This window comes from Astyanax mexicanus, chromosome 24 (assembly GCF_023375975.1).
Source record: "Astyanax mexicanus isolate ESR-SI-001 chromosome 24, AstMex3_surface, whole genome shotgun sequence".
Lineage (NCBI taxonomy): Eukaryota > Metazoa > Chordata > Actinopteri > Characiformes > Acestrorhamphidae > Astyanax > Astyanax mexicanus.
The window spans coordinates 6952593-6966600 of NC_064431.1; the positions used below are offsets into that span (position 1 = coordinate 6952593).

Below are 14008 nucleotides of genomic sequence, written 5' to 3' on the forward strand. Positions count from 1 at the left end.
AATACCGATAATTCCACACGTCAGACTAAAACCGCTCTTTAGATCACACAACAAACACAACAAATCAACATCAATAAATGGCCCGATCGATACTTGATACAATACAGTTAGGAGCAGGCAGGGCACTCTTAATGACTGTGTGTGTAGACTGCTGCACTTCTGCTGTGAAGCTGTAATCATTCAGGATTGTGCAGAGCTTTGTGCGGAGGTGCGAGTGAGGGAGAGAGGAAGAAAAAGGCTGATTTGCTCCCTTTGCTTTGGATAAACGTCCAGACAAATAGAAAAAAAATCTGAAGCTTGGCAAGGAATTATTAGAATTTGTTTTATTTTACGAAGAAATTCACAAATTCATTCAATTATTCACTAATGATATTGGGTGTTGCTATGTGTTAGCCAACATTACTAGGCACTAAACTCACATTGAAAGGCTGGCAACCTCAAAAATACCAAAAACAAACAAGTGTGCTTGGTCAAATGAGAGGAGATAAAAGCATCATTATGTGACTGCAGTGGGGAAGAGTAATTCATGTTTTTAGAGAACCCAAAAGCAAACGCATTTCTAGACAAGCTTAGAGGTGCAGAATTGTCAGGGAAAGAATTTATATATATCAAAAAAAGCATATGGACCAAAGCTGTAGACTGATAATAAAAATGATAAAAATGCTATTCTTCTTATTGCAAGTCAGTAGAGCATAAAGAATACAATATTTACTGTAATTTAACAAAAATCTATACATATTGCTCCTTTAATAAAAAAAAAAAGCATCTAGACTGTCCTCTGCCCTGTAGTTGCAGGTATGATTCAGCCCTTCTGACTGATGAAATGCTAGAATATTCTTTTAAAAGTGGTGTAGCTCACGCACCCAGGCTAAGCGAAGGTCTGGGGGGGCTGTGGGACAGCTCTCTGGGCCTGTAGCTGGGCTGCAGGTGGGCAGAGGTCAGCTCCAGAGTCTGTGGGCTGGGGGTCTTGGGTTTAGCTGTGAGGTTCAGGGGCTGAGTGCTCTCCTATAATACAAACAAATATTGGATTTTAAATTCAACTCAATTAAACTGTAAATCTCTCAAAATCACCTTAACTACAAAGCTTTATTCTCATATTATTCTGCTAGGGTGTAACGGTACATCGGAAAAGGTCACTGTAAGGGGATTATGGTTCGGTTCACACATTTGAACTGAGAATAGAGTAAACACATTTTGAAATCCAAACTTAAAATCCGTTTGATTTGCATGGTATTGGGGTAATTGTAGTGAGCATTGCTTAGGTAACTGTAGTCTTGTTCGTCCCCCCTACCCCTTTTCCTTCTTATGTTATACACTATTTTATCTCTCACTGCTCTCACATTAGTATTTAAACCTTTGTCTGAAAATATATGTATCAAAATATTTCACTGATGTTCTGCCTTCCATGGTGTACGAGTTATAACTTTAAAATATGCTAACATGCTAACACTTTACTGCCTCATTAACAATCTACATGTTGTATTAACTACCTCTACACACTATAAAAAAAAAACAACTAAATGAAAATTTTATTCCGTAAAATCCATGTAGCACAATTATCTGTTCAAAAAACTGCAATAAAAACTGCTTAATCTTATGTGCTTTTTTGTCTCTGTTACATTGTATTAGTATCGAATCGTTAGGTCCAAACCACAGTGTAAATCATTGTGACATTTTCGTACCATTACACCCCTATAACCTGCTCATTTTTATTCAGGAACTAGTTTACCAAGTAACTAGTACGAAATTAAGTCATAAGATCAAAAAACTGAATAGTAATTCATACAATTTAAAACGTTAAATTCATAAAGTGGTGAACAGATTTGACTCCATACCTGTCGAAAGACTGTACCGCTGGATCTTTTGACAGGCGTGGAGTGGGGGTTCGGGAGTAGCTGCATGGGATATTCAACTGAAAAATGGACAAGAAGATAAAAGGATAAAATGAAGACTTAGAAAGTGGTTTGTAAGCAAATGTTAAACTAATATAAAATATATCATCATGTTGGGTAATTCTGAACCATTTCTACTGGTCCATCTATATTGAAATTCTGACATTCATCCATATATTTAGCTACATGCCTCAAATGATCATTATATCTGATTATTCACATTCAATTATCTACACAGGTATTTTTAATTGATTAATCCATCTATCTTTAAGGTAATATGGCTATTAATCCACTCATTTTTAATCTGTTAGTCCATCTGTCCTTTCGTTCATCCAATCAGTAATTCCATCCATTCAAGTCTTTATCAATATATTTATCCATTCATTCATCTTTATCCTTTCATTCGTCTACTTCAGCGTTTCTCAACCTTTTTTCTATCACGACACCCTTTAAAAGTATGCAAAATCTCAAGGCACCCCAGTATACAAATGGGGGGGGGGGGGATGACGAGGAGAGTTGCTGGCGGAATATTTTATTTCAGGTGAGAAGGGGGGGTGGGGGGGTTATTTACAATTAGCGCGAAACCTGCAGACTTTTCAAACGAGTGAAATACTCTGCTACACTCACTGCTGAACTACCACTGGATGAAGAAGTTAATGGCTCCGATTCAGAGTTATCTGAACCTGCAGTCTTCTTTAAAAAAAAAACGTTCCATGCGAGCTTGAGCGCTTCACACTACTCTCGCAGTGCATCGCGTGGGGGAAAAACTTTACAGTGTGTCCCAATTTAGGGGCCGCATCCTTCGGAGGCTGTATTCGAAGACAGATTGCGTCACAGCTGCGCAGTAATACACCGCCTATCTCTGTGGGTCGCATCCTCCAGAGTATGCTGCCTGTGAATTGGGACACACACCGACACGCGCTGACTCTGTAAAGGAAATATGCACGTGATGCGAAATATTTTGACGGCACCCCCGATGAAGCCAGACGGCACCCCAGGGTGCCGCGGCACCCTGGTTGAGAAACACTGGTCTACTTAGTAGATCAATATATGCACTCAAATATGCATCCATCCATCCAATTACAAATTTATCTGATTATCCATCCATCCATCCAATATCCAGCTTTTTGTCCACTCATCTTCCTATCTTTGTATCCATTCATCCACCCTATATCTACCAATATATTTTGTATTAACCATCCATCTAGATCCTTACAATTGTCTAGTAATCCATCAGATCCACTCAAACTGCATCTATTCTTCCAATTACCAATCTGATTATCCATCCAATATCCAGTTATTTGTCCATTCATGCTTCCATCTATGTATCCAAATATGTATTTATTTATAGATCTATCTGTTTGTCCTTTGATAACATAATAAACACATCTATTCATCCATCTATCTATTCATCTACCTTATTGTGTGGAATAATAACAAATGAAAACCATGTTTATATAATCATTCACTGAACAATAATAAAGAACGCAAATAAGAAATACAGAAAAGTAAGAAATAGGGACAAAGCTAGACAATGTGGGTTTTTTTTCCCTCCCCAAACGAATGTTACGTTGACCACAAAGGCACCATTAGCTCAGTGTAGCTCTAGTGTCCATAATACCAGGCCCCCCTGCCCCAGGCTTCAACAACACAAAGCCAAAGTCCTTCAGAAGCAGAAAAGCATCGACCAGCTGCTACAGTTGCACTATTGTGCTGTGTTCTTTGAATGCATCTTTCAAAACATAACAATGTGTATTTGCTATCCATTGAGATTATGAATCCAGCCTTTTATATTGGAAGGAACACGCTGTACTGAGCGGAACAGGGATGCCTCGACAATGCCATTCTTGGAAACGGATGCGGGGCAGAGCAAGAAGAGCCCATCAAGATCTACTATGATCAATACACACTCTAAATGAAAGGACAACCCTGAGCCTTTGGTAGGCGTCGTACGGCGCGAATGCAGAGAAGTGTTTCAACTTTGCTGACCTCTAGACGAGCTTGTCGTGTTTACATAAGAGAACCAAAAGCGGGACATGGGTGCTAGAGCATTAATGTGCACAATGAACACTTCCATTTAAAAATTAGACCTTGAGATGAAAGGAGGAGAGGATAGAGAAAGGCAAATCGAAAAATTTATAGGTGCTCAGGTCATAAGCTCAGGTAATTGTGAGTTCTCGTTTTTGTTCCAGCAGAAAAATAGAATGCCTACCAACACCTGGGTGACGTAGCGCGTGCTGAACGTTGCGACACGTTAACAAAAGACGCAAATCGCAGCCCATGACCTTTGCCCACAAGACACCAGTACAAACAAGAACTTTAAAGGCTTGGGGGATGTTAATATTTGAGGTCAAGCTCTCAGATCTTTTAGGCAGAAAGCATTTGATCAATGCGAAAAGAACAGGGCAAAAAACCCGGTTCCTCCGCGGACTCGCAGCGTGAAAGCTAAGTTACACAACACGAGGCAGTCAAGTATTCTTTGACATGACCAGTATCAGGATGTGGAAACAAAGGACATTTTATTGAGTGATGGGGAAGGAGAAAAAAAGAAAGAAAGAAAGAATGCATAAAGAAGATGAAAAAAAAAAAGAGATAAGAACGAACATTTTATCTTGTAGGAACTGAGTGTGTGTCTACATAGCCTCTACACAGTGTTTAAAGAATTAAATATTAGTCATGTGTATGTTTTAGGGCGTTTTCACACTTGTCCTAAATATACAAACTATGGACACACATTTTCTGAACCGTGGATTGATTGTAAAACCCAATACTCCCCTTTTCACAAACACTACGGTGGGAGCTGCTTTTTATTATTTATACTCGATAAAAATACTAAAGCGGTAAAGAACAGCACTTATTCGGTGCATGATATTCCATCGTGCAGGAGTTACTCTAAATAAGCAGCAGGTCTGCATTAGACAAGCGTTTATCATCATGCTGTTTAAAGTGTAAATTTATTAGGTACTAAGTATCATTAACTAATGAAAAGGGAAATAATGTGATAAGTTGAAGAGCCAAGATACAAAATTAACCAAAATTAACACAAGCTTCCTACGCTTGAAGCAAAAGAACAATTTCGAGATGACCCAGGATCAGTATTCCAAACTGCTCCTAGGATCTAAAGCAGCTTTCGCACATGAGCAAGTGTACCAAACCCGTGGAGAAAGCGCACTCTGGACTGGAATAAAAAAGGCTAGTGTAAAAACACATTTAGATAACTTTGAACTGTAAACATCAAAAATATTTGATTATGATGAACATTAGTTTTTGTGTATTTGTCTCATGTCCTTCTTGCTCAAAAAAAAAATGAGCTTAGAAAAAAAAAAAAAAGAAAAAAAAAGACATGACAGTGAACTTGATTTCCACAGAGTGAAATGTTCCATAGTGGTTAACCTCAAGTGAGAGTAAGGAGTTCCAATGAGTGACAGTATACATCATCATATATTCCATTTATACAGTCAGTGGTTTCACTAAGGGGTGTACTGATCCAAAACTCAATATAAGTTCTTTTATCATTGTATACTCTTACCAGTGGATTAAACAGTGGAAGAAAAAAAACAAACAAACAAAAAAAACGCATTATCTGATATGATACACTAGCCTACACTGTAATGCACATGCTTAACCATACAACCCAAGCCTACATGTGTTCCCTGTATTCTAGACCTCACAGATAGGAAAACATTTGTTTCACAGTTGGCGAATAATTGTTTTTCAACATAGAAATATATTATTTACAGTTAGATTAGATTTTATAAGACAAAATGGGAGAAGGCATCTGATTTGATTTCAATATTAGCAGATGAGAAAACCAAGGCTGCCGTATCGGTATTGAACATAGAAAAGGGGAATTCTGCCACCCCTAAACCCCTAATTTAGCTCTCTTATGCCTCTCGCTCTCAAATCATACAAAAATACTGTAGAAATCAAGCATTGAGACAAAAATTCTAAAGACATTACTGACTACACTGATGGATAAATATCACTGGAAATTGTTTTATTCTAGAATTAGCCTCAATTAGGGTGTGAAAAACTTTTAAGGTGAAAATCACTATATTAAACAAAAAAGCTGAAACAAAAATTATATTAGAGCAACAAACACACAAGCAGCTGGGCTTCACACTTAAACAATACCTTTCAAACAAATAGTTACATTAATAATTTACAAAATAAAAGGTTACTGAAGGGTCAATTTTGACAGCTCTTGTTTTTAAACTCTAATATCTAAATTGACAAGTCAGAAGTATGGACACAGCTACTGAAAGGAGAAATCCGGTGTGAAATGGACGTAGTGAAAGATGATAATAAGTAAGAACTTTTGTCGAATATCCCACCTTTATTCAACCCCAGCATTCAAAAATACAGCGCTTTTAGCTGATGCTCTACAATTCTAGTGATAGGGGTTACTTGATAGTGTTACCCATGGAAAGGGATCACTATTTTACACCATAAACATGCTTAAAGTGGGAATGCAAGCATTCCATCTGTTGGTGAAAATATCTTTATAATATTTATGCATTTCCACAGAATTCATTTTGAAGTATGTTACCCCAAGTTATCAGTGTCTTTGTTTTAGCTGTCAGTGTTCTCTTAATGGTGCAAAAATACTGATTTCTTTGCATGGGCAACACTATGCCCCCATCATTAGCACTGTAAACCTGTTGGAAGCATCGACTAAAAGCACTGTATTTCAGAATGCTTCACTGCATCCAGTCTATTTCACACCAGAGTTCTCCTTTAAATACAGGCATTTTACCATTTTTAATGATAACAATAGATGGAATCATGAACATGGGTTAGAATAAAATGCAGTTCATGTTTACCCATCCATATTAATAAACGTGTATTAATTAAAGCAGTCCCCTGGTATGTTAATGATATGATAAATATTATTAAGATATGCATACTATCAGTATTTTCTTAGCCTTTTCAGGCACTAACCTGGCTTACAGGGAATAGGCTGAAGGGGCAGGCCCATCTGTGCTTCAGTGGACACGGGCAGTGGCTGTGTGTTGGGGTGGAAGGCAGGGATCATCACATAGGGCAAGTTCACCTGCTGAGGCAAGCGTCAAACAGCATACGGTCACTTTAGATTAGTCCCAGAGATCAGTTCTTTAAATGCATTTTGCTTGTTCTTAACCTTTAAAAGCTGAATGGGTTCCATTATTACTATTATTCCATTACTGATGTCAATTCAGTTACTGCGGTAACTGTTATTAATTATTAATTGTGCATAAATAGAGACATTCCTGCCTTAGGGCATATGAGCTGTAAATGAAGCAGGTCTCACCTGGATCTGCTGCTGTAGAAGGTTGATCTTATGCTGCTGCTGTATTAGCTGCTGCTGCTGTTTGGCAATCTGGAAAACATACAAAATAAAGTATTTTATGGATCTGAAATTAATAGGGTTTAGCTGACCTGACTGGTTCAGAGAAGTTCACAGAAAGCCCGTCACAAGGCACAACACATCAAACCTTGAGGTGGATGGGTTTATGATAATAAATAAATAACCATATTGGTTTCCATTTTTTGTCAGTCTAGAACAGAAAACTGAGGCTGCAGTGAGCAGCACAACTTGAATACTGGAAAAAAAACAAGGTCTGCTCTGATGAATATTAAATAATCATACTTCTATCCAGACATGTATAAAGTAGGCAACATCTAGTATTGAGTAAAAGTACAAGTACTCTATCAAAAAAAAAGTGACTTGAGTAGAAGTTGAAGTGTTCCTTAAGCTCCACACTTAAGAAGAAGTACTAAAGTATTCAACATTTTTTATATTTTAGCAATGCAAATTTTGCCAAGTTTATTGTAAAATGTTCTACTGAAGTACAGATAGTAGGGGTGGGCAATATTATATCGTATACAATATATCGATATATACAGAAATATCATATTAAAAATCCATATCATGATAATAGGGATGGTTTGTCTTAAAAGTAGTCCATTATTTACTGTGAAGCTTTAAGTGTATTTACTTATAATTTATAATTGTTTTAGTTTATAGTTTTTGTTTGCAGTTTTTATGCATGAAAATATTCTATATTTTTTTTATTCGGAATTATATTATTTTATGCTATATTATTTATTTTGCCAGATTATGATTATACTGTTATATTATTATTATATTCCTGAAATTAATTAATTATTTTTCTGTTTTTCTATATTGCCAAGTATATCGTTATCGCAAAAATACCCTGAAATATCGTGATATTATTTTAGAGCCATATCGCCCACCCCTAACAGGTAGTAAAAGCATATTACTGTGTTATTGTTATAGTTATTACAGAAAGCAGTGGAAAGTTCTCAGAGTAAAAGTCAGAAGGGGAGCAACAAGGTCTTCTTATAAGATCAGCTTGTCATCATATGTCCACTTTACATAATAATAACATTTTATTTTAATAAAATAATAGTGGCAACATCCAATAAAATGGCCCAAAATTACAAAATTAAATAATTAAAGAAAGAATCGTTTGTTGATACCCTCTCATCTTTCACCCCCCTCACGTTCCACACTCTCCCCCCTTCACCCATTCCCACTCTCCGAAATCTGGTCACCTGTTCCTGTTGCTGCCGTGCCAGCTCCATCTGCTGCTGCTGTTTCTCCAGCAGCAGAGCAGCCATGTTCCTCTGCTCCGAGTGTGCTCCCAGCAACTGCTCCCTCAACCCAGACAACTGGTTAATCATCAGCAACAGCTGCAGCTCCTTCTCAGCCAGGCTCTCCTGAGTGCCTGCACACACACACATACACACACGCACATATAGATGCACACACAGGTGGTCAGACCAACAGGCTGATATAAGTGTGAGATGAAGAAGGTCCATCCAACTAAGTGACGGATGAGTGAGACGTGAAAGAGAAACCTCCAACATTGTCCAAACATACAAAGACATCTAACCTAATGATGGAACTTAACAGACCAAGCATTTAGGCCAGGTGTTGTAGTGTGGGGGACAATTTCATACAATGCCAGACCACCTCTGGTCTTCAATAAAGACCAATGTTGCGTTAAAAAAAGGGTCCTGAAACCATTTCTTTAAGCACACTCCTCTATTTCAACAGGACAAAGTTCATCCACATACTGCTATAGCCTCAAAAACTTGCACTTCAAAACAGAACATTGTTTTACAGCTTATGTTCTGTATACAGCTTTGGAAAAAATTAAGAGTAACCCTGGTTTTTAATCACAGTTTTCATGCATGCACCGGCATGCTCTCCTCCACCAGTCTTACACACTGCTTTTGGATAAATTAATGCCACTCCTGGTGCAAAAATTCAAGCAGTTCAGTTTGGTTTGATGGCTTGTGATCATCTGTCTTCCTCTTGTTTATATTCCAGAAGTTTTCAATTAGGTAAAATCAGAGAGATTCATCATTTTTAAGTGGTCTTCTTCTCCAGAGCTGTATATGGACTTTACAGACTAGGGATGCATAAGATACCATTTTTTTTATTTTTTAAATACGAGTGCAAGTATGTGTTGTACTACGCAAGAATTTTTGTACTTCCTAATGTAGATAATGTAGATAACCTACTTTAAATTACACAGTCAAGAGCATTATGTAAAGCTGTAGTTGTAAATGTAAAGTAGTGCAATGCAACAGTTACTCTATTAATTTTGAGTTTTGTAATGACAGTCCCATTACATAAAAAAAAAGGTTTTACTTTTTAGGTTTTTTTTTTTTTTGTTGTTGTTTTTTTTTGTTTTTACTTTTCCAAACAAGCAAAGAGTTTTGAAGGAAGGTTTTACTTTTTAAGTTTTTTTTTTTGTTGTTTTTTTTTACTGCATAAATTGCATTGGATGCATGAAATCTTTGAAATTAAGGTGGTGGATGGAGTGCTTCAGGAGTTTCTTAACACTAAGGATAGTTTTCTGAGCTGCTGGGGTTTAAAGTTGAGACTGCTGTGTCTCCTGAACTCACTCGTCTTACTGCTCTCTTTCTCTCGTTATCTCTCACGTGCTGTAAATCTGGAACTTAACATATATAATTCAGACTTGAGAGATGAAGTTGCTGCAAACAAGAGTTGTCTGTTCATTAGTGCAGCAATGTGCACTAGTCTGGATGTTTCTAGCAGAGCCTTGTTTTTGATTGCAAGTACAGGTAAATGAGTCAGTACAGGTAAAATGTCAGGTGAACAAACACATTCACAAACACTGTCCTGTATTGATGCTCTCAGTATAGGATGTTCAGTATATATGTGACTTGGGGACTTTAAATGACTGAGAACATGCCGTAAGGAACTTTCCACATCTTTTAAAGGGTCTGTGACACATACATCATCATGCTTGTCCTAATGACCTTTTTGCAATCACTACAATAAATCGTGGAGGAAGTTTAACGGTACTTTAGCAAATAAATACAATGGAAAAGACGCTTTTCCATGGTGCCATTTAACAGAGAAAAAAAATAAAATCACATGTATATTTTTTAAGTTTGATTCACCTTTGACATTAGCAGTGCTCTGGAATCCTTTTCCCAAAATCTTTTCTCGCCAGTCTGCATTCAGCAGTTTCTCGATGGTGGGCAGAACTGACCAAAGAAAGCAGAAAAAAACAGCTATTAAAGACCAGGTTGCGTTAAGTGTTGTTCAATGTGGGCGACGAGGTTTATGCCAACATCTCTTTTATTATGTAGAAGAAAATCGACCATAAGAGATTTTTCTAACTTAGACACTTCCTATGAACACTGCCTTGAACTTAACCCCTTTTTATACAAATAGCAAAACGAGTGACTACAACAATTCAATGATTTACTGAGCTTTAAAAAAAGGAATTAAAAAGTTGAGCGTGTTTGTGATGCTCGCTTCAAAGACGTTGGGCTGTTCACCATGACCTTCAAACATTTCATATAGACTTTAGTCAATAAAACAAGAAAAGCTAAACCAAAGGGAAATATGCAGCTTTTTCATTATTATTCAGACTGAACTCACTGCCCACTGCTTCTCAACCTGTTACTGACATACAAAAATAATAAATAAATAAATAACACACTTAATTCCACAAGTGCCTGAGAGCAAAGAGAGACAATGGCCTTCGTTTTAACTCCAGATGTCTCTTGAAATTCTCAAGCTTGTGGCCTTGGTGTATTGAGGCTGGGAATAATGCACATCTTACAAGTTAAGAAATTCATTTCTACGAGTGCTGCTCACCCTCGCTGACGTTGGGCTGGGCTTCAGGCCTGTCCTGGGCTCTGTTCACTCCATCCAGACTGGAAGGACTGAGCGTGTGTGGCCTCTCTTTACTGGGAGAACTTGCCTGTGTGTGGAATAGAAACTGTATGGTTAAGTGCTTATTGCAGAGGCACTTGTCTCTTTATAGTTGAATATGTTTGAAATATGCTGATACCAGATACAACATGCAGTGTAGAGTCAATTATTTGGGTACATCGTAAAGTAAGGTTGGGACAACAGATTCATACAGCAATAAATTGTACTGCTTTAATCATATTAAATCAATACATGGCATAAAATATCTTTTTTTTTTTTTTTTAAACATAGACGCTCTAAACTAGACTAGCCCTTCCAATTTGCAATTCTAAAGTTACTGATTCATTACTCCACATGGTGGCGCTAATCTAACAAATGGGAGTATCAAATAGGAAACCTTTATGACTATGGTATAGTAAAAGACACAGAGCATAAGGCGTTTACGAAACAACCTAAGGAAAATACAAAGTAGCCTTTTTAATACGGTAGCCTTACCAAAGGAGATCGAGAGATGAGGGATGTAGGCTTTTCATCATCCCCTCGTTCAATTGGTTGACGCACCGACCAGGCAGAAGAGGGCGAAGATTGACGTGACTCACGCTCTCTGACTCCGCCTCCTTCTCCAGACTCCTCCTCCTCCAGCTTGACACCAACACCCACCATGGTCACATTACCATTAGCATGGGGATGCAGAGCAGGAGGGCTACGCTCACACATTCTGTGAAAAAAAGAAGAAGAAAAAAAAAACACTGATTTAGATTAACAAAACCTAAACAAGAAAGGTGTTTTGTCTATCGTCAGATAATACACACTTTATGGCGGTCTTCCTTTCTGATGCGTGAGGGATGTGCTATGTGCTGAGGCGTAACAGCAAGCTCACCACCAAACGGGCCAATGAGCCAATCAGTGTATCACTTGCCATTCCCTTTGAAAGCCAGGTGCACTCTGACTTTGGCAGATTGCTATTTTAAGGGTGCAACACTTCTGCGCTTCTCAGGAGAGAAAACTTGAGACCTGCTTGTTCGGTTGAATTATTTGCAACAGACAACTACAAAAATGAGGAACATCAGTACAGGCAGAGTTGTTACAGTTTGGGGGAGTTTAGCAGGTAGACAGTAGCAAACGGTTTCTCGTGTGAGATTATCAGCCTGAATAGTCTATAACAGGGACATTCCAGTGCTGTAACCCTGACTATATGAGAAAGAAGCCAAGCCAACAGCTGACTGCTTTGCATGAGCAACAGAGGGGCTTTGTGGACACCAACACAGGCCACCCCATTCAATTGCTTTTCAACAAAGCCCAGAATAAGGTAGCACTTCTTCAAGAACTCCAGGGCTCTGGAGCATGCAGGGATGGAAGGAGAGCTGTGTGTATTTGTGTGTGTGTGTGTGTCGGTAAGTGTGTGTGTCAGTAAGTGTGTGTGCCCACTTCTCAAGGACTCAAGTCTATCAACACAGTAGCAGAAGACAGATGGAAGACTCAAGTTCCACCTAGAACTCGTCTCAAGTAGCCCGCCAAGTCTGACCGCGATGAAGGACACACAGAGGGATGGACTGAGATAGAGAACGTCAGAGATTTCTAAAGTGACTAAAACTCTGCTTTCTTGCTTTTGTGGTTCTTAAGAAAATAAAGAAAAGGGAGCAAAAACACAAATGCAAAATTCATATATAGAAATACTACACGTGAACACACGAGTATACACAAAAAATAAGGCAGTGTGTTGTTGCCTAGAGTGAACAAAGGAAGCCCGAACAATGGGAAGGAGACGGACAAAAGCAATAGGCTGCGGGGAACGCAGCAGGGTAACAATGCAGCCAGAATGTGCCGAAGGGCCGTGGCAGGGGAAAAAAATGCGGAAGACTCACAGTTCTGCCAAGAGCACAATGACTCCAGTTCCTCCTGCACTTTTTTTCCTTAACTCTAGCTACCTTTGCGTTAACACCGCAGTGTGTGCACGGGGTCTTGACCGATGGCTCCTCCAGCAGTGGCTGTTACCCTGAACACCAAGCATGGAAAATGTAAAAAGGCCCTTTTTAAAGAAACCCAGCTACAGTAAGACACATTCAGTGCAAAAAAACCCCAAAAAAACATCAGGGTATTTCAGGTAACTACAGGTCTTCTTCTAAACTGCAGCGAACAGGAAGCTACAAAAAGATAAGGGGGACAAAAAAAATCCATAAATCGATTAAAAGCTTCTCTGACTTTTGGCCATTTCTTACAGAATCCAGTCTTATGATGATCAATAGGGTAGAAGAAGTTAGGATATGGAGTACAGGGATGTAAAGGCTAGCATAAGTAGTATAGTTCAGTGTGATATCAGTGTAGTATTATAAAGGAATATCAAATAAGTTCAGGGTAGTATATTGAGTACAGGGAAGCATAGGGAGTTTAGGGTAGTGCATGGATAATAGAGTAGAATAGGGTAATATACGCAGTTTTAGGAAGTATTGGGCAGTATAAGGAGTATAGATGAGTTTAGAGTAGAATATGGTAGTCTATGGAGTAGAGGGAAGTAGAGGGAAGCATAGGGAATATAGGGAAGTATAGGGTAGTACAAGCAGTATAGAGTAGTACAGGGTACTACAAAGAGTTTTGAGTAGAATAGGGTAGTACAAAAGAGTACAGGGAGTTATATTTGCTGTTTATTAATCAGTGGATAAGAGAAAACTAATACTTTAGCTGCTTTACAATATGTATAAGACATTTCAACAGAAAAAAAATCAATAAAATAAGTCGTTTTCAATGAGAACAAACTTTCGAAACCTCTGAAAAACTGTATGGAATGACCAGACCATCCATAGTGTCATTGGATTCTAGTCACCGGTCACTTGTGCCAACTGATGAGAATCACTAAACAGCAATATTGCACAATGCGATACAAGTAGCACACTTGTGCGGAGTATAGTGTCGT

General features: G+C 38.3%; 1 protein-coding gene across 7 annotated transcripts in view; it reads right to left on the bottom strand.

Annotated features, from left to right (window-relative positions):
- The window catches only part of LOC103022571 (SRY-box transcription factor 13), a 56035-nt gene that overhangs the window by 19762 nt on the left and 22265 nt on the right, over positions 1-14008 (bottom strand). For 4 of the 7 annotated variants that reach the window (XM_022682316.2, XM_022682317.2, XM_022682312.2 and 1 more), the window contains exons 2-9: positions 11593-11815; positions 11041-11146; positions 10335-10421; positions 8451-8623; positions 7183-7251; positions 6834-6948; positions 1836-1912; positions 864-1005 (exon numbers count right to left, since the gene is read on the bottom strand). In XM_022682316.2, coding sequence (XP_022538037.1) covers positions 864-1005; positions 1836-1912; positions 6834-6948; positions 7183-7251; positions 8451-8623; positions 10335-10421; positions 11041-11146; positions 11593-11814 — 991 coding nt within the window. In that variant the 5' untranslated portion in view covers position 11815. The remainder of the gene's footprint in view (positions 1-863; positions 1006-1835; positions 1913-6833; positions 6949-7182; positions 7252-8450; positions 8624-10334; positions 10422-11040; positions 11147-11592; positions 11816-14008) is intronic. The other 3 variants (XM_022682314.2, XM_022682313.2, XM_022682318.2) reach the window with 3 other exon arrangements.